Genomic DNA, 23,948 nt, shown 5'->3' with positions numbered 1-23,948 from the left:
GTGTTGTTGTATCCCTATATTCGTTTTCGCAAGACTATGATGTGTCCTTAGCATATGAGGTTACTATCTCTCTTGTATCACCAGACAAGGGTTTGAGCCCTTTTTTCTCCTCATTAGTCTCATTATTATCATTATATTTTTGTTTGCAAGTGGACAGTTATGGTAGTTTTAGATATTATTTAAAAAATGCACTAGCCCAGTACTTTATCTACATCATAAAGTAGGAGGGGCCATGTTTCATAGCTCAGTTTTAAGGTCAAATGCTGAGTCACTGTTACGTTGTGTGTGTGTATGGGTCATTTTAATTTGGTGTAATTTACTTATGTTATTCTAGTTAGCAACATCAGTTCTTGGAGCCATTTGGGTCACCAGCAGATTTTCCTATGCCTGGGGTTACTACACTGGAGGTATGAGTGCTTCCACAAATGAGATATTCCTCTTTTGACTGTATCCTGGAATTGTACCAGTGAGGTGTTTTAAATACAGTTACCCCTCTAATCTGTCATTATTCATACTGAATATTTACTATGACTATTGGTAACTATTTTATAAATTCCAGATCCGGCAAAGAGAATGAATGGAGCCTATGGATATATTGGATACCTTGGAGTCATCATTCTTTCAATATATATTGGTTTGCAGTTGCTTGGAGTTTTTTAGGCACTGGTAGTACTATATTTGACTGACTTGTTTACCCATTTAATTATGAATTATATAATTGTATGTGTTTTTGTTATGCTCTTATAACTAACTGCATGGTTTGCATGTGTGTTTGATTATTATGTAGGCTTTGAGAGAAACAAGTAGATACTTAAGTCACTCGTAATAATATAAGTCACCAATAAAAATTATCATGGACCAACAACTACCCAGAGACTTCCTGTGTGTTTTATAAGCAAGTCCTCACCAACCCAAACAAAAGACTTAACGTCAGACATGAGGTTTGATCATGTGATTTGCATTTGACGCCTGAAATTCAGAAGTCGTTTTTTTTTTTTTTTTTTTTTTTTTTAGCAAAGCAAATAAAGAAACAGATGATCAAATGGCTTCTATCTTCTGTAAATGAATTTCACTGTGTATGTCCAATAAGGATTCAGTTATTGTTATCGGTGTATGGATTTTTGTGAAGAAAAAAACAAAACAAAAAACTATATTTTTTATTACGTGTATACGTTTATTACGTATAAATGTGTGCTCACTGCCGCATCAAACAGCATTGTTTGTTGAGCAGCTATACACAAGTAAGCTTTTTATACTATATAAAACAAATGGAGTCTTAACTTCTGAGACAAGAAATGTAGCAAAAAGAGCGAGATGCGCAGATAAATAATTCTCTGAAGTCCGATGCCCCTAAAGGCATCAATGGGTACGTCCCATGTATGACCGAATGGCGCCTTGATGTTTCAATTCCGTGATACCTTAGCTATCAGTATTGTAAACTGAGAAGAAACTACCATAGAGGGGAGATACATGTAGTTTCATACTTGCTATATCTTCTAAATGGCGGTGATTTACAGTTTATACCTTGAGGCTTTTAGGCTTTGAGGACACACGTCAACATAAATCGGATGTGCCCAGTATCAACAGGTTTGTAGGCTTGGTGTGGCTGCATTGCGCATGCGCATGACTGAGCTCTTTTCGGAAGGAAAATCGGTATTTACCAAGGGGTCCAGATAAAAGAAAAGACAAGGATAAAAGGTATGTATTTATCTGTTAACGCTACAATCTAAAGTATATGGTATGAGAAGTATGGTTCTCTGTGTTAGTTTGGCTGTCGTTTTAGTTAAGCATACTTGAACGCCATTACTTAACAAGAAGGAAGCTTAAGGAAATGTTTGCTAGTACCAACGCAAAAGAACAAAGAAATCAAAGACATAGAGAGTAATATGCTCGATATTATGTGCAGAAACATGGTTTCATTTTTGTAGATCGATGTATGTTGTTATAAGATTTTACCTGTGTACACGTTTCTCAATTGCCGAACAGAAAATAAGTGACTAATCGTTAGTTATGTTACTGTGAGCATCATCAATCACAACAAGAGCTGCGTATTTATTCCGGGTCTTTGAAGTTGCCACGAAAACGAATCCTTGTATTTAACAAAAAAGTAAAAAGCAAATGGCCCTATCTGTTTACTTTGACATGCTAGCTTGACACGATATACTGTATGTATTTCAATAGAAACATGTCCGGATTCTTGGATGGGATCCGCTGCGGGGACTGTGAATGCAACGTGGACTGGGGTGAAAGACGGAACACCATCGCATCTGTAGGTGCTGGCGTCTTGGTAAGAATGATATCTGAGTTGTCATGCCTTTTGATGTTAATAAGATAAACTCTATAAACGTAGATGCCATAAAACCATATTCCTGTTGCAGTTTTTCACAGGTTGGTGGATCATAATTGATGCAGCTGTAAAGTATCCAAATGAGGGGGACTTTCACCATGCTTATCACACATGTGGAGTCATAGCTACAGTGGCCTTTCTAATGTGAGTCCAGTTATTTATATTACATTGTCTGCCCCCAAAACATACCTATGTAAAGCCTTGGTGAAGTACAGGTTTAATTTCTGCTACATCTGTTGTTCAATTGTTTGGAATAATTATGCAATATTGACCCTTTTTTTTTTCCACAGGATCAATGCTGTTTCTAATGGCCAAGTGAGAGGTGACAGTTATAGTGATGGTTGCATAGGACAGACAGGTGTGTACACTACTACTCATCTGTTCCTTTGTGTAATACTGCTGGAAGGTCTCAATATGTTTCTTTGCATGCCTGCCCTAACTTGTCTTGTCTACAGGTGCTCGTGTGTGGCTCTTCATTGGCTTCATGTTGGCTTTTGGTTCACTCATTGCCTCCATGTGGATTCTGTTTGGAGGATTTGTAGTGCCCCGTGAGTCCCATTTTTTTCATTATGTTTTCAATAGTTCACCTTTTCATTATTCTCACTGCTTAAAAGTATACTACTTAAAAACAAAAAGAGATATTGATGAATTTGAAGAGTTCCCAAAGACAAATTAATAACATAACAATAACAATACAGTATTTCAAAACAGTTGTGTGTATAGTTTCTGTGCTATTTTACTGACTTATGATGATGATGATGAGCAGTTTTGAGTGTAGTTAGCTCCTCCCTACAGGCAGGCATAAGGCAGTGACCACCAGCATTCTGAACAGAACTGAAATAGCAGCTTGGATGAGCTGCGATAAGTATTCAGCCAAATTAAACTTCTGTACAGTTGACAGATTTGAATTTTTCCTTTGCCTGGATGATTGAGGGATTTTACACTTATAAACTGCATTGTGTATAATGTTCACTAACTGTACGCTCCTTCTATTGCAGAAAAGCCTATTGTCTACCCTGGCATTGCCATATTCTTTCAAAATGCTTTCATTTTCTTTGGGTAAGTAAAGAGATATATCTTTTATGACACATTTATTCCCTATAGCTAATGGCTTAATTGTTATTATTAATGTAATTGTTTTGTAGGGGTTTGGTCTTCAAATTTGGACGCACAGAAGACCTGTGGCAGTAACATACGAAAGATCTGAATGTTAAGTTGTGTGCGACATGCTTTAGATCTAATTCACATTTATTCAGCATTGCTCTCTCACTGTGTATTATTTATATTTTCTTCTGTATGTAATATTTTCAGATGTAGTTGTGTTCCCAAACTGACATGCCCTGCGTTTATATTTGCATAAAACATTCATGCTATTGAATACTCTCATGTGTCTTTGGGGAAATATTTTTATTACAGTGCAAAATGTAAAATCATTATTTTCTAACATGTATGCTAAGTTGAATTTATCTCCTAAAATAACACTAACATTCTAAAGCATATAGGGGCAACAGGGAATTAAAACAATGTAAAGAATTGTTTGTCTACTTTTGACTAGAATATCCATCTATTCATTTGTTGTTGTTTTTTTTACTATAATAAATGACATTACAGGAGCAGTTTGGTTATTTAATGTGACCACAAAAAGCACACATGTAGCCACCTTAAGTCCATTTTACTTTTTTACAACAAGGTGGGGAAACTGCAAAGAAATAAAGAGAAAATATGACATGCACTATTATATGACATTAAACATCAAATAAATTACTACTTTGACACTTACCTCCCAGAATGCCTGATCATCAAAACATTTTCTGTCCTGAGGTGGTTTCCAGAACTTCCATTTGAGTAGAATCCCTTCAAAAACAAAATATCACATTGTGACTGCTGATTAAGTTACTCAACTTCATGCATTGCAATACAATGTGAAAAAGTCTTTCCCAATTAAATGATCAAAACATGATATTAATGTTGCTTCAATACCTGTTATTATTCCAGCGGATAGGCTAAGACTCAAGGTGATGAAGAGACTAGTAATGTGAAACACTGCAAAGCGAATTGCCCTGAGTACAAAATAAAAAGGTAAGCTTCATAGGGTGTTGTCCCCTTTTGTTTATGTGGGTGTATCACATGTCTGAGCATAATTACGTTGTGTGATCATCAAAGTCCTTCAACAGCAGGAACTGTGCCAGCCACCCCAATAGACCAGGAAGACCGTAAGTGCTTAGGATGGAGCAGGTGTCATGGCACTGGAATACAGCAACCATGTGGTTCTAAAACATACAGACAGATGTGAGCGTAGAAATCAATTCAGTTAGAGTTTGCATGTTATTTTTTTAACAGTACCTTCAGATATTTGTACCCAATGGTTGATAAAACTGCTGCAAGAAATCCTAAAGTCATGGCTTCCCATGGTTTGTGAACAACTGGCATAGCCACTCCAATGACAACACCACCAGCAAGTATACTTGACTGGATCTGGACCTTAAAGGGATAGTGTGTTTATTATACAGTATATCTCAAAAGTGACGATAACAATTTGTGTCATACTAGGTTGAGTTTCCCTTTAGGACTCGTCACCACAGACACAGCAGCAGCAGTTACTGCGCTGACAGCCAAAGACAAGTAGGTGCTGCACACTGCCTCAAATTTTCTCCCACGTGGATAATTGTCCACTAGCACTGAATTAAATGTGGGCCAAAACATCCACAGAAACAGAGTTCCTGAAGAACAAACAAACAATTGGTGTTTATTGAGGATGCTTCACCTCTGGTTGGTGAATGGGGACACTGAAGTTAATATGCCATGGAAGAATAAGATTATAAGCATGATATATCCTCTAATACTATAAACTATAAAAGTACAAACCCAGCATGGAGAACAGTCCTGATGTATGAGAGAGTTTCTCTTTCTCAAATAGCTGCTCTGATCCTTTTCTATACAGAAACCAGGTTAACATGAGGCCAAAAAAGGCTCCATATATGTGCAGCAGCATAATGCTGTTCAAGGGCCGGACCTAAAATAAAGTGCATGTCAGTATGTATTCAACACTTGTGGTAACAAAGGTTTTAAAAAGTAGTCATCTGGACTTGTTTTTTTAAAGCTCACATTAAAAGAATATAGTTAATGTTGAATACCTTTGTAATAATGTGCAGCAGCCAATCATTAAGAACAAATCCTGACACTTCAAAAAGAGCAATTAGGGTAAGATGGACAGGGTTTGTCTTTCCCAAGATGGTCCCAATTGAAATGAGAGCAGGCACTGCGCAGATCTCTGCATAAACCAAGCTGACAAACACCAAAACATTTTAATGCATGCTCATTTGTCACCATGTGATCATTAACTGTTGTTTTATGCATTGCCTGGGGCTAACCTTCTTAAATTAATCACGATCTTCCCTCTGTAATACCAGGACTCCAAACCGTTGAGTATCAGAGCCCACTGGACTGCCAACACTGCCACGAGGAGGTTGAACCCTGTGCTGCTGAATCCATATCTCACAAGAAATGTACCCAAAAAGCCAAAACCCAGAATCACCATAACATTCACGTCTTGGAACTCTGAAAGAAAACATGATTAGAAACATATACATTAAATTATAGATATATTGCATTTGAAAGTGCTGTTAAGTGACTATAATGTTTATATGCTCCTGGGACAGTACAGTGACCCTTATCTGTACCCAACAGTAGGCCAATGACGGTTACCCCTCCCATCTTAAGGATCTTAAGCACAAGCATATGTGCTAAATAAAAAGTAGAGGCTATATAGCCTAAATCTATAAGATGCATAGCTTAATTTGCTCTTCAGAAAGTTGCTCTGATCACAGATGCTCTTATAAAAATTAGAGATGAAAAAATAGTGAAAAAATAGCCAACGTGAAAAGCTTACTCACCTGGATAAAAGGTGTTAAAGGCAGTTCCATCTCGTGCTTTTATTTGACTGTCAATCTCGAAATAACAGGCAAATATAGCTATAAAAAATATTTGAATTAAAAGTAATATGGGTGCCAGACGAAAGCGCAAACTTGGTGCATATTGTGGAGCCATAGTAGCCTACTGATGTGCCGTACAATCAAACTCACACTAGCAGATCTTCGGTACGTGGGGAGAGGTCCAGTGCAAAGACAACAGCAGTACTAAAGTAACAGGTCAGCGTATTAACTTCTTGGCTTAGTTTGGTGAATTGATTTTTGAAATAATGTTGGCATAAATAGGTCTATATAGTCATAATCATAATCTGTTATTAGTGATATAATAACATTGTTTGGATTATTATTATTATTTTATCATTATTATAATAAAAAATGTTGTTTATTCGTTTATTTGTTTGTAGTGGGACTTAATCTGGAAACGTGGACATGCCTAACTGTTAGAAGTGAGCAAACCCAACATAATTCTCTCATAATTTATTTTATTCACTTAATAGCATTTAATTATTCTTTAAAGAAGCCCTGAGCCCAAAATGCAAAATCTACTGTCCCTCCTCCGTGTTGACTGCATTGGCCCGTCGGTGGAGCCCGATTTGTCCACAAACGATCTCATTGGTTTAAGTGAGAGTCTTTACTCGGGGCGGGCCTTCACTGCGCTTTCTCCCGTCATGTCTTCGGGCTTTGGAGGCTGAACGAGCGACCAGAAAGCGATGTAAATGGTCCTTCTGGAAATCAGTCAACAGAAAAGGCCTCGGTGAATCGATTGATTGGTTCTACCAGCCGTCTGACAACCGAACCTACGTGAAACAGCGCCGTTGGATCCATTGAGCCTGCGCTAACTGTAAAAGAGGAGGTTCCCGAAGAGACTCCTTTATTTATTTCTTTGTTTTCAGTGAAGAAATAATAACAACAGCATACCACAGAACTTCATTTATAATCTTTGTTCGTACTCACAAGAAAACTGGATAAGATTACAGTGGGTGCTCGAAGGCCAAAGCCAAGAGGAGGAGGATGAAGCGGCGCAATGCGGACTGCAGCAAACTCCGGCGGCCGATAAAACGGAACCGAATCACCGAGGGCATCTACGGCAGGTACCGTACATTTAGGAGATGGATCAAGCCTCTGACTAGGACGCTAAACTCGAGATAGCCATTGCAGAAAATCAGCCAAAGGTGTGATACAAGTACAGAATATCTCCTGCAAAGAATACATAGCAATGAAAGCGACAGCTATGTAGCTTGTGAAGTTAGCTGTGTTAGCTGCTAGGTTTACAGCTGTGTGCTAAACCCCTTATGTTTTTGTTAGCATTGTAAGGTGTCGTTAGCTTCAAGGCTAACTGTGAGTGAAGCTACTTGAACACCAGAGACCCCACTTAACTAAAAAATTACAGTCTCAGAGAAAATGGTCGCCTATTATATGTTTGACAACAAAGTACACTTGTCGAACAACATGTGAATTGGCATCTAGCCTTCGCACCGTCCAGGCTAACATCAGGTAACTTTACGGCAGCTAACCTAGGAGGACTCTTTACCTTTTTACATGCTCTATTTAACTGTTATATTTACTATTTACTATGTAACTAAAACTGATGTACCACCGTATTTATTAATATTAACATTAACATTAATATTGGTATAATAATAATAATATTACTACTACTACTAATAATAATAATAATAATGTCTGTGGTTTAAACACATTTTTCTATGCCATACTTTGCTCTTGTACCGGTGAAGGCCCAGTATGACACGTCTTACCTGACACCCTAAATGTGAAAGGCCACTTTTTATGTGTGGCATCGAGATGTGAAGGGGTCTCTGAATTATTGAACAGGTGCCTTCATCACTAAACGATTTGCTCTGGATGCCAGAGTTCAGAAGACCCCATGCAGTTCCTTTCAGTGTTAGTGCCCTGTTGGGAAAAATGTCAGCTGCCACTGAATAGTGTGTGTTTGATTGTCTCTCAGCAAACACCAGCCAAACACATCAAATACTATCTGTCTTTAACAAATGCATGATATGTTTGTAAATCAATAGACAATATAAACAATTATTGTAGAAAAATGAGAATAATGCTAAAAGTGTACAAATTCTTCTGTCTTTTCAGTACCTTCCTGTACTTGAAGTTTCTGTTGGTGTGGGCGCTAGTACTACTGGCAGACTTTGTATTGGAGTTTAGATTTGAGTATCTTTGGCCTTTCTGGCTCTTCATCCGCAGTGTATATGACTCCTTCAGATACCAGGGCCTGGTGAGTAGTTGTAAACAGTTAAACAAAACTGCTTTGTTGCTAACCCCCTCTAAATTTTACCATAGTTTTTGACTATGATTTTGAATCTAGTATGTATTATCAGTCAATTTTATTTGTTTGTTTCTTTGGAAAAGGGAGAGTACATACTTATAAGTCCATTTTCTTCCGCTTTATCTGGGACTGGGTCGCAGAGACAGCAGGCCCAAACTTCCCTTCCCACACACAATTCCTTCTTATTTACATATGTATCATATGTAAATATGTCACATTATAGCCACAGGCTGCACACTTTGATCACCTTCAGTTGTTGTATTACAATTATGCTCAAATTGTTTCTTTTTTTCTAACAGGCATTTTCAGTATTCTTTGTGTGTGTGGCATTTACCTCGGACATCATTTGCCTCCTCTTCATCCCAGTGCAATGGCTGTTCTTCGCCGCCAGTACTTATGTTTGGGTCCAGTATGTTTGGCATACAGGTGAGTCAGTCACCGCAGTACAATACATGAATTTAAATAAATCTCCCACAGATAGAATGTGTTCAACTTTGTTCCAGTATAATTTGGCATTCAGAATTGTCATTATCAAACATTAACACCATTATTATCAAAATTCAGAATTATATAAAAAAAAAAAAAAAAATTATAGCAGGGAGGTTAGAGAAGTAATTTATCAGAGGGAATCCTAACACTTGCACACATTCACATCTCATACTGGATCTAACCTGTTCTGTTTATTGAGAAGTCATATTCAGAATAACATGAGCGCTTGTTTTGCAAGTTTTGCAAATTGTCATAAAATAATGACTTTGGAAACAAAAGTGAGACAAAATATTACTAATAAATAAATGACAGTATTTGACAGTTTATTGTGTTTTCAGTTACAATATGAGCCAAATAATTTATGATTATGATCTGATTTTGGATATAATTGATCAACCCTAAATAATAAGCATAAATTACTATTATTGATGGTGTACTTTTTACTAAAATACTGTGTTTAATTAATTGTTGTGAATCAGCAGTTGTAACATCTTAGTGTGCTGCAGTGACTCCTGTAAGTTAATACTGGTGAGCACTGGTTGTCAGTCTGATTTAGTGGCTAGGCCCCTGTGTTGACCAAAAGCCAGGTGTCAGATTATAATCCTGCTGCCATTTGGAGGATCTCAAATTTGAAATGAACCCACTCCTTAAAAGAAGCCTAGCCGCACTGTGAAATGTGTTTCTGAAAGGGCTGCCCAGAAAGTTAGGGACTGAATCCAAATTCAGACTTTCCATTACCCACCCAACAGTGAAGCCATTAACCACAATGGTATGTTCTATGAAATATGACATATGACACTTGACAGCTGGGATGTCCTAAAGGAGATTACAGGGCAAGGAAAGACATGAAATGCCATTCATATTTATTGTATTACTAGACTACTGATAAAGCAACATTCAGATATGCTGGAAAAAAGTACCTGCTGAATAATCAATATATTCACCCCTTATTTTTATAGAGAGAGGTGTCTGTCTGCCAACGGTGTCTCTATGGATACTATTTGTTTACATAGAGGCAGCCATAAGATTCAAAGACTTGAAGAACTTCCATGTGGACTTGTGTCGTCCCTTTGCTGCACACTGGTGAGACAATTGTTTGTGGTCTATAAAAAATTTAACAATACAAAAATGCAGTCCCTTTAAAAAAAAAAAAAAAAAGTTGACATTGATTTTTGATGGAATTCATTGGGTGGATTTTTTTGTGCTTTGTTCTGTAGCATTGGTTATCCTGTAGTTACACTGGGCTTCGGCTTCAAGAGCTACGTAAGTTATAAGATGCGCCTCCGGAAACAAAAGGAGGTTCAAAAAGAGAACGAATTTTACATGCAGCTATTACAACAAGCTCTACCTCCAGAGCAACAAATGCACCAGAGACAAGAGCGAGAAGCAGAGGAAGGTACTCCTTTTCTATCCTTGTTTTCATTTTACTTTTTAATTCTATATTTGGAAGTCATTTCTGATTTTGAGGTTTCTCCTTTGCAGCAGCTGTTAAAGGATTGTCTGAGGTGGATACTGCTCCAGTGTCACAGAATGGCACCCCTGCCAATAAAAAGACAGCAGCGTCACTGCCAGAGCTAGAATATAGAGAAAAAGGGAAAGAAGGAAAGGGTGTCGGGGACAATAAAAAGCAACACAACAGCATCCTCCCATCATCTGTGGACTCTAAACTCCAAGAAATGGAATATATGGAGAACCATATGAACAACAAGAGACTCACCGCAGACCTGGGCAGCACTGAAAATCTGCTGCTTAAAGAGGACAACAACTCTTCATGCTCTTCCTCTTCTTCCTCCTCCTCTAAAAACTTCAAAAATGCTAGCAACAATGCGGCTAACTCCTCACCCCGCGGCCATAGTGCCACCAATGGCAGTGTACCCTCCTGTACGCCGTCATCCTCGTCGTCCGCGGGGAAGAACGAGAAAAAGCACAAGCTGACAGTGGGGAAGGCAGCTGCTGGAGGCTCCCACAGGGACCCCACAGACAATTGTATTCCCAACAACCAGCTGAGCAAACCAGAAGCACTTGTCAGGTAAGTCCAGCCGACCAGCATTCACGGGCGCAGGTACATAAGTTAAATGTCTGATGGTCTTAGACTTGTTCTTGTGATGTAATCCTGGTGAATGGTAACGTGCTCTGTGAATGAAGTGCTTTTTGGATTTACAGTTTAAGGTTTACGGTTTAAGGCTTTAAGGTGCACTTCATAAAGTTGGTCACATATTGACCATACTGATGATGAACTTTGTAAATTAACTGTTTCATTGTAATCTTGTTTATGCTTTCAGTTATTGTCGATTGATGTTTCTACTCACTGTACTTGTTCCAACAACTGAACATTTTGACATCACTGTTTGTGTGTTGTTGTATTCCTTTTAGATTGGAGCAGGATGTTAAGAAATTAAAGGCAGACTTGCAAGCCAGCCGCCAAGTGGAGCAGGACCTCCGCAGCCAGATTGGCTCTTTGGGTAGTGCAGAGCGTTCTGTGCGCACTGAGCTGAGCCAACTGCGCCAGGAGAATGAGCTGCTGCAGAACAAGTGAGTGATATGTAGCAACACAGCTGGGGACAGAAGATCAATGACCCACTGGAACATTTCACTGCTCTTTCAAGTGGAAATACCCTGAGAATTAATGGTCAACAGGACTAGAGAATATCTATCAAGGCTCTATTTGAGTATGTTTGGTTTTCAGACGTCCTTTTTCCAGCCAAGAGCTCCAGACACATATAAGTCTTTGAACAGCTCAGTTCAGTTAATTTAACTTCAAACAAATTTTTAAAAGGTTGCAAGTAGGGACATAGCTGTAGTCTATTCCATTCTGAAGTTTTGGAATATATTTGCGAAATATTTGTTACGTGTTTCTGCACTTTGTGGAAGTAATTCCCCTGTAGACTAGCTTCTGTCCCTGTATCTGGGTTTCCCTCAAAGCTTCACCTCTGCCTTGAATATTGATGCTCCTTTTTCCTTTTTTATTGATGAAAGCAAATCAGAGATTGTCTTTCCCTGCTTTGGTCTCAATGTTATTGTGTCCTATTGCACAAGTTAATGTAACCATATGCATGCATGAGTCTGGCTCTTTCACACTTTGCCAACCAGATTCTCTGTCCGGAAAGGCTTTAAACTCTTCTCGATACAAGTGTGATGTTGTGATGCACTCCCTCATCAAATGGTTGTGCTCACTGACTGCTGAGTACGCAACTTCAGTGTCAAGAGGACCAGCATGTTTGGCAGAGCTCTATTTAATGCTTTGATCATGAAATGGCAAATGTCTTGTAGGAGAAGCTGCTGTTGCTGTACTGTATACATAGTTGTTTTTTCTAAACCTTCCGTGAGCTGGTGTTGCTGTAAGTTTGTGCCTGATACATGGTCTCTTTGAGAGCTTTTTACTTGATTGATTGATTACAGCCCTTCGGACAATGGCAATCAAGCATTTATACTTACTGTACTGTACTTTACGGTTTTTATTCTTGACCCTTTAGTGCAAAACAGTTTTCATTATCCAACACCAAACAAATGTATAATGCCATAGCATAGTCTGGATGGAATACAGGCGATAAACAGAAAATTATTTTCTGCACATATTATATCCTCATAGGGACATGTGTTTGTGCTTCCAGGCTTCATAATGCTGTGCAGGCAAAGCAAAAAGACAAACAGACAGTGGGCCAACTGGAGAAGAAGCTCAAAGCAGAACAGGAGGCGCGAGCTACAGCTGAGAAGCAGCTCGCAGAAGAAAAGAAACGCAAAAAACTGGAAGAAGCCACAGCAGCGCGGGCAGTAGCACTAGCAGCTGCATCCAGGTGTCTGATTTGGCCTATTAATCATTCTTTTGTTTCCTTTTTGGTGCTCAGGGTCTGTATATGTTACAATGTCTGTAGTTTCAGTATTTAACTGCACTCTTTGCTTTCAGAGGAGAGTGCACAGACACATTGCGAAGGCGAGTCACAGAATTAGAAACAGAGTGCAAGAAGCTCACTATGGATATAAAAGTTAAAGAAGACCAGATCCGAGATCTAGAGTTAAAAGTGCAGGTACATTTACATAAAATTTGCAATAGTTTGATTTGATTCCTAATTTTTGTCTATAAGCTATAATAAGTAACTGTGCAATGGTTGTATATCTTGTATGTCTGCTTCATCAAGTAATTAGTGACGTTTTTCTTTTCCAGGAACTTCATAAATATAAAGAGAATGAAAAGGACACAGAGGTACTTATGTCAGCACTGTCAGCCATGCAGGACAAAACGCAGCACCTAGAAAACAGCCTGAGTGCAGAGACCAGGATCAAACTAGACCTCTTCTCTGCACTTGGAGATGCCAAGAGACAGCTGGAGATCGCACAAGGTCTGTACACAGAGAACTGTAGCACCTTGTTTGTGTACAACTGTGGCTCATGCTTAACAAAAATGTTCTTTTTTAGGCCAAATTTTACAAAAAGACCAGGAAATAAAAGATCTAAAGCAAAAGATAGCCGAAGTCATGGCTGTGATGCCCAGCATCTCCTACGCAGCCGACACCAGCAGCATGACCCCTGTGGCCCCCCACTACTCCTCCAAATTCATGGACACCAACTCCTCCGGCCTGGACCCCAATGCCTCTGTTTACCAGCCACTGAAAAAGTGAACGCTTCTCCCAGCCTCCTCCTTTCATCCATTCTCTTTATTTTCAACCAGGCCCACCACTTTCAATCTGCTCGGCATGTCTGCAGCTGAGAATGTTTCTCTTGGGTTTTGTTTTTACCATGCCAGGTCAGAAGGATGTTGTATTGTGTGACTGTATTTGTTGTAGTTAAAACAAAAGACAAAAAACTTAAATGGACATCAGTTCTCAACTAGGATGCCCCAGGTTTCTTTTTCTCTTAAATGTCTAGTGAAACCTCACAGAATCGGGTATGTAACTCTTATTATTAAGGTGTTGCTCTGCATTTTCCACTGTCAGTGCAACTACCTGCTACCAGTTACTTGCTGTTTGGTCCTGGGGAAGAGCTGCTTCATTTTGTGAAAATATTATTTCTCCACCACACACTTATTTTGAAAATCCTAACATATGCAAAATGTGGAATGTATTGCAAAGTTGGCACAAATTTCTGTTCAATCTCATTCAAAATCAGAAGCAAATCTAATGGAAATTTAGAAAAATGTGTTGTTTTGAGAATCTGTCATCAATGAAATCATTGTGACATAAACTGTCTTTGAACACGAGGTTGAGTGTTCCCAATATCAGCAGTAATGTTATTTAACAAAACCATTTCAGTTGTCATGATCTCAGTGCCTTCATTTAAGATTTAATGTGTGAGTTAAAGATGACACAACCCATATGAACAGCCTCCAAAAGTGTGACAAGTTGCCTTTAGTTTTTTTCCCCCCATTTTTGTGGTAGCAATCAGACATGTTAAGTGGACATGAGGACTGCTATTCAAATTCAGTTACAATCGATAACAATATATAAGATTTCTTTTTTTTTTTCCCCTACATTTTCACGTTCCCAAGAACATGCCAAATGACTGTTCAAAAGATGCCCTTTTAGTCATTTTTACTACTGAATGCTGATGGAACCAAATTTTTACTTTGGCTGCAGCCCATTTTGTTGGTTATATTAAACTGGCCATATCAACAAAAGCAAAGGGAAAACTATTTAGATGGACTGTGCAATGTCAACAGATCAAAGCTTTGGAACAGGTAACTTAATTCAGTTTAAGTTATTTTATATTTAATATTCCACTTAGTTTGTGTGCCAAGGATTCCTTCTATGTGTTAAAGAATGTACTGCAAATACATTGGCTGACAGGTCCTCTTAATATCACTTAATAGAAGTTTGTGTTAAGCAGGTAGATAAAATGGTCACCTGTTTGTAGTAGACTCTAGTTGAAAGGGAAGATTAGAAAATCAATTCAATTCTTTTGTGAATGTTACAGTATTTGCAACTGTTAGGCGGTTTTCCTTAAGCCTGGTATTTGTCAGTTCCTGTGGGGAGAGATTCTCTGAATCTGATGTGGTTTCATTATCTAAAATGGATATTGTGTGTGTGCGTGATAGTCACATTCTGTATTTTGAGAAGCTTTATTGCTCAGATCGCTGTCATTGGCTATACTAAAACTGTAACGGAAATTTAGTCAGTTGTTTTGCAAACTGCAAGTTTTTTTTTGGTTTTTTTTTTGGTTTCTATGCCACAGTCACTGCTCTGTTTATCCCCAGGTTTGACCTTGGCTGCGCTCTCGCTCTGTGAGGTTTACAAAGAATAAACATTTTTTCTCGCAACTGACACTCTCAGCTTGTGAGTTTGAGTTCAATTATCTAGTTCAGCTAACAAGTTCGACTACTTTGTGCGTTGTGCCCTCAAGATTGATGGATGTGCATAGCTAAGATTTCCACTGGGAGGCAGTGTTCAACACTGAAATAAAATGTCCAACTCTTAAATTGGTATAATGAAGAAGAAATAAATGTAAGCTGCAGCAAAATATGTTTTCAACAAATGTAAACGATTCGTGTGGTTCAAACTGATTTTGATGGGTTTAGATTTGGTGCCGTCAGTGCTATAACAATAGGCTACACGTTAGTATTTTTTTTTTTCTAATATTCTTAAAAGCTTAAATACCATAGTTGCCATAACTATTTCCTATGTGACCACTTTGCATATCGTACACCAGCTGAACCATCAAACACGCCATAAAACTTGCTCGGCTGCCTCATGGTCAGTGTCAATAGCCTACAAATTTAGAGGACATGTATTGATTGGAGTAAGTCTACTCTAAATAAATTCGCAAGAGCACGAACAAGCCGTGTCCACTCCGATCATTTCCAAAATGACCAAACAATTTGTGCACTGACTGCACTCTGAAGAGAACAGGGTTTTGATTAAATTAAGCATGGGGGTGTAATTATGGATCGTGATGTGACTACTTAATGACTTCTGACAAAATGTGGTGACTGTGAATATAAGTGTTGTAGAGTGTTTCACCTCCTGGACAGTGTTGGGGAGTAACGGATTACATGTACCGCCGTTACGTAATCAGAGTACAAATTATGAGTAACTGTATTCCGTTACAGTTACTGTTTCAATGAGTGGTAATTGGATTACAGTTACTTTGCTGAAATAAGTGGATTACAAGGCGGTATTTTCCTGTTTTCACATTTTGTGCTACCTCGCATTTATTTATTTTTTTATTTCGGTAATTTCACTCATTGCCGGAAACCCAAACAGAACGCGCGCAATAAGACCGATGTAAACGTCATATTAAAGTTGGCGGTGTCAGTCACACAGTGGAAGCAGCAGTGCATTGGTAAAAACGCATTTGTGTCTTGGAAATTCTTCTCCCGATGTGAGATATATATAAAAAACAAAAAACAAATATAAAATCGCCTACAACTTAAATGTGAAACAGGAGCTACTGGCACTGGTGAAAACAACCTGCATAGACTCATAATATCTGCACTACTGTCCTATAATGACCTGCGACATGAGTGGACACACACACACACACATACAAACACAAACACACAAACACACACCTTCATCATCGTCATCAACCTGAGAACCCGCGGACCACGTCTCCTTCCGTAGTTACTGCGCGGACACCGCAGTCTCGTGCGCCGCGTGTGGACCGTGTTTTCTCGCGTAAACCGCGCTTCCTCCTGTGCGCCTCTAAACCAGAACTAACACCAGCACTATACCAGAACTAATCCAGGACTAAACCAGGACTAAAGCAGGACTGAACCAGGTTTAAAATAGGACTAAACCACGACTAAACCAGAACTAAAGACCTGGTCTAGACCAGGTCTAAAATCAGGAGTAAACCAGGTCTAAAAATCAGGACTAAACCAGGACTAAACCAGGTCTAAACAACATGACACCTAACAGTAGGTTGACATAATTTAAGGTGATCTCATATAAAAAATTAGTTCTCTATCAATAATATTTTTAATATGGTGAAGCAAAGCTGATCTTGTTACTGTCTTTTAACAGACAAAACCTCTTATATTAAGATATCATGGTCTTTGTTTCTCTACAGCAAACAGTTGCTTATTCATGGAGACTTGGGCTCAGACAATTTGAAGACAACAAACAAGAATTTTCAGGATGTGGTTGCTACATTCATGTCGTTTAAAAAAACATGACAATATCAAGTAATCCAAAGTAATCAGATTACGTTACTCACTTTAAGTAATTTAATGGATTACGTTACAAACTACATTTTGGGGTGTGTAATCTGTAATCTGTAGGGGATTACATTTTAAAAGTAACCTTCCCAACACTGCTCCTGGATTATAAGTGTAGTACAGGGTTTCACCTCCTGATGAGCGCGCCGCTGCCTGACACGTTCTTCAATAGACTGTATGGCTCTTCCGCGGGAGCAGTCTCTGGCTCATTTACATACATAACACCGCCCAGAGGGACGAACATGATGATCTGCTATCGATTGAAAACTAACCGTGTACAGGGAGGCTGAAGAAAGTTTCAGTGTACAGTGGATTGTTAAACCTAGGCTGAAGTGTTTTCACGGAGTCTTATGCGCAGTAGTCGGGCTTTTCCCACCACTTTTTGGACATGGACGCTTTGAAATCTGCCGGGAGGGCAATTATACGAAGTCCTAGTATCGCTAAACAGTCATGGGCTTCCGGAAGACATAAAAGTAAGTATTTGTTTATTCTAACATTTGCGCAGACATGAGAGTACTCGGTAATTTGACCGATGCTAATTTTGCTAAACATGCCTAGCCATGTCAAGCGGCTAACTGATAGGACTTAGCTGCTTGACTTGACTCATAGACTTGACTAATTAGCTTAAGTTACTTAGTAGCGTGCACTCGTGTATGAAGGTACTGTTCACTGTACTAAAAATATTTCCACGGCAAACTTGTATCTTGTAAGGTAGGGCATGTGAGCACTGTCGCGCATCGGGACTCCTGTTGAGTAGCGAGTGATCGCCAACACGCCTGCTGTTATGACATGTTTTTGTCCGCCGAGAAACACGAGAAACCCAGGAGCAAAACTTTCAGCCTGCCACGTCACTTCGCGCAGACAAATAAGACATATAGTCACAGGACACACGCCACATGAATGTGATCGTGGGCTGTCACTGGAGTAGTAAAGAGGAAAGACATGGGGTGAAAAGGCATCGAGACGAGAGCTCAAGTCACAGTCCAGTCCTGCAGGTTGGACTGCCTTAGCAACGCACTGTTGCTAGGCGATACTGTGTAAAATAAACCCCTTTCCGTCTCGGATTAAAGATTTACTTAAAAATGAAGATTCGGACATTTGGTATTATTCAGTCATATGCACTTTTATTATTATTTAATTTCACAGCGTGCCATGTCTTGTGATATTGTGCTGTCTCGTATGTTTCAGTGCATTTGATTCACAGTAGGGAGCACAGAGATGTCACACGTGTCAGACAGCCTATTGACTACGCTTTGTTGTGTCTCTGAGGGTGCACACAACTGTAATGGAGGATTGATGCTTTCCAGTTTTCACTACTGACTTTGCACAAGTCACGAGTGCTACCTACAAATCAATGGCTATTATTAGAAACCGAGGGCTCAGTTTACGTTTTATTTGCAGGATTTGAGGGCAGAGGTCTTCACTAACAAATGCTTGATTTGCCTTGGGCTTGTCACAGTTGCTGATATACCAAGCACATTCCTTTTCTCATGCAGTCTAGCTTGAAACATGTTGCTGTACTGAAACTATGCCTCATTGTCTTGACGTGAGGCAAACAAATGCATTCTTGCCCTGCTATTGCACACCTTCCCTCCTGCATAGCCAAGAATGTTAGAGCCATGTCATTTCCTGTACAGCTCAGCTCTGATGGTGAAATGTGTGGCCACTACACTTCTCTCTAATTAAGATGGAACACAATGAGACTCAAGTCTCATCTTATTTTTTGACTAACTGCTGTAGATCTTGCACAAAAAAAACTGGGTGTCCTCAGCACAAAGTCAAGGCACCCCCTGAGCTGTAATGGAAATGCTGCAGGATTTTTTTACAGAGTTGTAAAGCCTCTTCTGATTTATCATCTGCTTAAGCCTTATATCTCTAATCTGCACTGGTCTGTACACTCATGCCATGTCATTGTTTCTCTTAAACTGTATTTTTAATCCATCCAAGCGATTTATCTGTGCTCACAGCTGACACAGCACAGTGCTGATGATGTCTTCCCTCTGTCAAAGTCCACAAGAGGCATCAGATTCACTGTCTGCTCTTTCAGAACGTCTTTGGTTCCCAGTCTTTTGAAACATTATACCAGTTTTTAAGGTCTGTAGGGAAATGGTCAGGAAGTGCGGTGTCTCCAAGTTCATCCTCCTGTTAGAAATAACTGATGTAATCTCCTTCAGCCATATGTCTAGACATATGTTCTCTGTGTTTGAACGTGGGTTTGATGTTTAACTGCTGGCTGATAAGATATTATTGTAATACAAAAATGTTATGCTGAACATGTTGTAAAACGTGGTCATTCTGTATCTAATTAGAGTTAATAATTTAAAAAATCTGCCACAGGCAACATGAGGACATGCTCAATGAAGGACAAATAACTGTTCAGCAATTCTATTGTGGATTGTTGAATGTCCAGCAAGAAAAATTACTAAAACTTGCAGTTACAGGTCTAAGTTTTACAGTGAGCGTACATTTTTGCTCTTATTCCAGCAAGACAATCCTCTTGCTCACCTGTCCCTTTAATGTCAGTGTTTTTTCTTTTCTTGTAAGAGTTTTCCTTTTTTAACTCACAAAATTAACACATTAAAACAGTAAAATTTTTCCCATATCACTGGCTTTGACAGTTTCTGTAACACATTGTCCCTACTCCCAACAAAAGCAACGAGCCCTGACTGTTATAGGCAAATATGAAACCAGTCATTTGATCGCCAGCGGTGCAGCCAGGACATTGTGGACTTGGTCATTGGCTGTAATCCTGGACACATTTTACTTTCTCTCCAACTCACTTTAATTTTTTTGTGTGAATATAGCTGATACTGACAGCTGACTCAATCACTGTGGCATGACTTTTCTATTTTAAAAATAAGGAGTTTTGATGTAAAACTGTGCACAGGATAAAAATGTACCAAAACTAATTGCCAAACAACATTATGAGCTCATTGTGTTTTTATGTAAATGTTAAACTTTCTTCCTGCTGCTGTGGCTGATGTTGGGAACAGTAGCTCTGGGCCAGTCCTTGTTCGGGCAGTGACATCCCTCGTGTCGTAGCACACTTTTCCTTGAGAAGACTCTTTGTCTCTGAAACAATGATGTGTAGATCCTCTGTTTGTTGAGATTCATGTAGCTCCCTTTACCAGAGGTAATTATACTGGCACCAAACTTCAACTGGCTCAGACTTTTGTTGATAAATGTTATAATCTTAATCACTTCAGGACAATGTAACTCCTGAGCTCATTGCTCTATTAAAATTAAGAGTAAATGCACAGGGTGCTTTGACCCGCTTTATAAACCTTCACACCCCCACACTGGGGGCACATCTGTGTGCAGTGAGACTTCACCCACCACACGACTTGTTGGATTTAATGCGCCAATGTTGAAAATTCCATCTTGGTTGCCTTAATAGGTTGTGTTATTTTTTTGTTTGACCCTGTTCTGTGGAGCAGCCGTATCCCAGGGTGACACACTACTTTTGTTGAAATGAAAACCTATCATTTAGCCAATTCCTGGTTTGTGAATTTAGTTCACCAACAATGGCAATAAACAATAAACCCAGAGCACAGTGTGTCGATGCAGTGCAGTGTGGGGGCTGTCGACCTTTACAGCATTTGATTATGTTTGTGAGCCTCAGATGACCTGCCCTTAGTGCTGGAATTCTCACTATATTTCTCCTATAAACTAAACAAATCTGACTGACTATAAAGCACTTTATTATTTTTGCTGTTGTGAATTTAAATCCATTATAATCTCAATAAAATAACAAGTCGTCCAATACAATTCCTCGTCGTCTGATGAAGCGATTAACCAACTTAAGGCATACAATCCTAAACTATGGGGCTTCTGGATTTACAAGCTCTTTCTCAAACACTTCTCTTGTCTCTGTTACAGTTAGTCTATCTCTCTTTTCCGTTGCTGCCGGAAAGACTGTTGACCTTCTCATGTTAAAATTGCATTCTTCTTGTTGGTTGTGTTGCCAAAATGCCCCCAGTTCTTTCTCCTCTGCTTATTTCTGTAATATTGCACTGGTAGATCATCCAAAAATCCCTTTGATTAAAAATTCTCAGACCCCTCTCCACATCTCTTGTTGCATCAAAAGGGTAAGGGCATCTGTAGCTTTAGCTTCATTAAAATTGTATAGTCACGGATCATACAGACTCGAATAACCATTGGGAAAGAATTTTATTTATTTATTTTTTAAGTAAATTCTCTTCAGCTCCAGTAACTGCAGTTTGGCCTGACATCCTGATCAAACTGCTAGTTTCTTTGAGGTAAAATGGAGGTGATGGCCAAAACACTTTAGCCTTAAATAATTATTTTTGTTTTCAAGTAGATCCATATTTCTGACTTTTTAGTGACACATTTTCAGCCCTTCTTGTTTAGAGAAGTTGGCATTTTTTCTCCAGAGAAACATGTAGCTTATCTCTGCTGTCAAACATGGAGGGCACACTTTGATGTCCCCGGCTTATTAAACTGGCTCTTATTCTGCCTTTCCACTTCAGGTGAGAGGAACTGGCACTGTGTAGTTTTTTTTTTCTTCTTTCTTTTACTCCCTCTTTTTGCCAAGCCTTTTGCCGGTGGTAAGCTGTTGAAACATGTCCGCAAAGGAGGGAAATGGACTACACTGTTTTGTCAAAGTGGAGGCTTGAAAAATATTGATCAGTAACTTAGTTTGGGCATTGCAACTTGAAGAACCTACCCTAATACTATGGATGATTCCTGGTCAAGCCTGCGCCCCTGTATTCATATTGCAGGGCACTTAAAATTTAAAATGTAAAAATAAAGCTTTTTATCATTCCATTTAAACATTTGGTGATGGAAGGTTTAAGGCTAATAGCCAATACACCAATTCTGCCTCTTTTGGCAGTTTCATGTCCTTTTAGGTTTCCCATTTGGTTAAAAGTTTGGACGTGGAGGGACCTGTCATGTAGGTTTTGGCAAATAAAGCTAACCCTGAGTTAACAGATGTTGGGTGTGACATGTGTTATTTTTAAACCCTTCAATTTTTTGGGAGCCAGCTGAGATTGTCCTTGGTGCACCTTCAGCATTAGGGTTAAACAATGTGCACTTTTTCTGGTAAAGGGTCTGGTACCTGGCATTAAACTGATCTGTCTCCATAGTGACAAGCCTGTCATGTCTTCAGGCAAAGTATAGGTCTGATACATGGTATAAAAGGCATTTTATTTGTGTTAGCAATAAATAAACACTGCTGATTGAATAAGTGCAAAATTAAGTCAAAGTAAATATATCTCCATGGAAACGAGCAGAAGCAGGACCCCCTCAAACAGAGGTGCACCTTTTTGTGCAGAACGCTGTTCAGTGTTTAAACCCCCACACCCAGAGTCCTGTTTGCTCACAATAGGCCTATGTATTTATTGGCAGTGTTCCTCAGTTGTATCCCAGTGTCCACAGCGAGCCTTTGAAGTTCCTCTGATGAGCCCCTGCACAGAGCTGTAGCCTGGATGGGGGTTGGTCATGTGAATGCAAATGTGACCAGTATGAACATGAATTATGGCTCTCACAAAGCATCACCTCAGGTAGAGTGTTTTTTTTTTTGTTTTTTTTTTAAACAAAAAAGATGTTATTGGTGTCTATTTCATAATTTTTGGCTACCCCTCAAAAGCATATTACAGCAGAAATCTGAAGAGAAACAAATGTAGGGGTGGTTTGGTTTGGACACTTGTTGGTGAAGAGATGCACCGTGACTAATACTGTCCTGTGATATGGAGGATGATTAATAAAAATGTTCAGGTTTAGGCCTGCAAGATGTACTGACATCCGTCATCCATCCATTTTCTTCTGGTTATCCGGGGCCAGGTCACGGGGGCAGTAGCAGAGACTCCCAGACTTCCTTCACCCTGGACACTTCCCCTAGCTTCTCCAAGGGGGCCCCGAGGCGTTCCCAGGCCAGCCGAGAGACATCTGATCTGACTAAAAACTTTGAGTCCAAAATCGGTTAAAGAAAAAGTCAAAGGTTGTACAGTCTCTTCTGTGTCTTGTTTGTGTATTTTTAAGCACTCTCTGGTATCTTAGGGCTTAGGGCAGTGGAGCTCTGCAGATGCGGTTGAAGCTCTGGCCATCCAGAGACTTGAGGATTTCAAGTTGAACTATAGTGTAGCAGCAGCAGCATGAATAATTCCACTGGTGTCTTTTCTAAATATTTTTCACCCACTTGTTTGTTTGCTTAATAATTGTTGGTCATACAGATAAAATTTTTATTTTAGCTACATGCTCTTTAATAAAATACATTCTCAGCATATTTATAATGATCTTAATCCTGAAGCTGTAGTCATCATTATTATTATTATTATTATTTCGCATAAGGCTGCCAGTCTCTACAGCAAAAAGGTACAAAGCTGTGTTTTTTTGTTTTTTAACGCAGCTTCATTTTACACAAACCTACCTACATTGTATCATATTATAAAGGAATATGGTACAATGTTCCACCCGTAACGTAAGTGTGGGTACGTAGCAGTCAGAAGTAAAAGTGGACGGGGCTGAATACGTTGGATAGTAATGAGATGAGTGAGGTTAAAGGTCATGCCTGCAGTATCCTCATCATGTTAAGTCTTAAGTGGCTACACCTCATTAAGGACTTTCACTGAGCCCTAGGACCTCTTGGTAACTCAATTTAGGTCATGTAGAGCACAGTGATCCCTCCCCAGAGATACTATTACAGCCAAGCTACTACTTACAGGCTCTTATGTGAATGTGGGGCTATAGGAGTGTCCCCTGCATTTAGGAGCT

The 23,948-nt window shown here is 39.2% G+C and overlaps 3 protein-coding genes across 5 annotated transcripts; 2 read left to right on the top strand and 1 right to left on the bottom strand.

Moving 5' to 3' along the window:
- The first annotated feature begins 1,251 nt into the window (after positions 1-1,251).
- tmem50a (transmembrane protein 50A) lies at positions 1,252-3,960 on the top strand. 2 transcript variants are annotated; one of them, XM_020919388.2, is made up of 7 exons: positions 1,252-1,698; positions 2,182-2,287; positions 2,379-2,491; positions 2,638-2,705; positions 2,803-2,895; positions 3,346-3,406; positions 3,493-3,960. In XM_020919388.2, exons 2-7 carry the CDS (start codon positions 2,186-2,188, stop codon positions 3,536-3,538), a joined length of 483 nt encoding a protein of 160 aa, XP_020775047.1. In that variant the 5' UTR covers positions 1,252-1,698; positions 2,182-2,185; the 3' UTR covers positions 3,539-3,960. The 2 variants fall into 2 exon arrangements, with proteins under 2 accessions (XP_020775047.1, XP_055017156.1); XM_055161181.1 differs by lacking the exon at positions 1,252-1,698 and having other exon boundaries at positions 2,180-2,287.
- rhd (Rh blood group, D antigen) lies at positions 3,960-6,462 on the bottom strand. Its single transcript, XM_020919387.2, has 10 exons — positions 6,241-6,462; positions 5,719-5,905; positions 5,482-5,632; positions 5,213-5,360; positions 4,895-5,067; positions 4,691-4,828; positions 4,493-4,617; positions 4,328-4,407; positions 4,128-4,201; positions 3,960-4,046 (listed from the first exon to the last, which is right to left on the bottom strand). The coding sequence occupies exons 1-10, from the start codon at positions 6,392-6,394 to the stop codon at positions 4,020-4,022; spliced, it is 1,257 nt and encodes a 418-aa protein (XP_020775046.1). The 5' UTR covers positions 6,395-6,462; the 3' UTR covers positions 3,960-4,019.
- A 391-nt stretch (positions 6,463-6,853) lies between these two features.
- On the top strand, positions 6,854-15,318 carry maco1b (macoilin 1b). 2 transcript variants are annotated; one of them, XM_020919338.2, is made up of 11 exons: positions 6,854-7,367; positions 8,383-8,524; positions 8,875-9,001; positions 10,024-10,147; positions 10,282-10,460; positions 10,550-11,093; positions 11,438-11,596; positions 12,676-12,858; positions 12,969-13,089; positions 13,227-13,401; positions 13,478-15,318. In XM_020919338.2, exons 1-11 carry the CDS (start codon positions 7,288-7,290, stop codon positions 13,678-13,680), a joined length of 2,037 nt encoding a protein of 678 aa, XP_020774997.1. In that variant the 5' UTR covers positions 6,854-7,287; the 3' UTR covers positions 13,681-15,318. The 2 variants fall into 2 exon arrangements, with proteins under 2 accessions (XP_020774997.1, XP_020774996.1); XM_020919337.2 differs by having other exon boundaries at positions 6,862-7,367; positions 10,547-11,093.
- The last annotated feature ends 8,630 nt before the right edge of the window (positions 15,319-23,948 follow it).

This window comes from Boleophthalmus pectinirostris, unplaced genomic scaffold (genome assembly GCF_026225935.1).
Source record: "Boleophthalmus pectinirostris isolate CB_2022bp ecotype Guang Dong unplaced genomic scaffold, ASM2622593v1 HiC_scaffold_370, whole genome shotgun sequence".
Lineage (NCBI taxonomy): Eukaryota > Metazoa > Chordata > Actinopteri > Gobiiformes > Gobiidae > Boleophthalmus > Boleophthalmus pectinirostris.
Note: the sequence above shows the minus strand (reverse complement) of the source record. Positions and strands in the feature narration are given on the sequence as shown.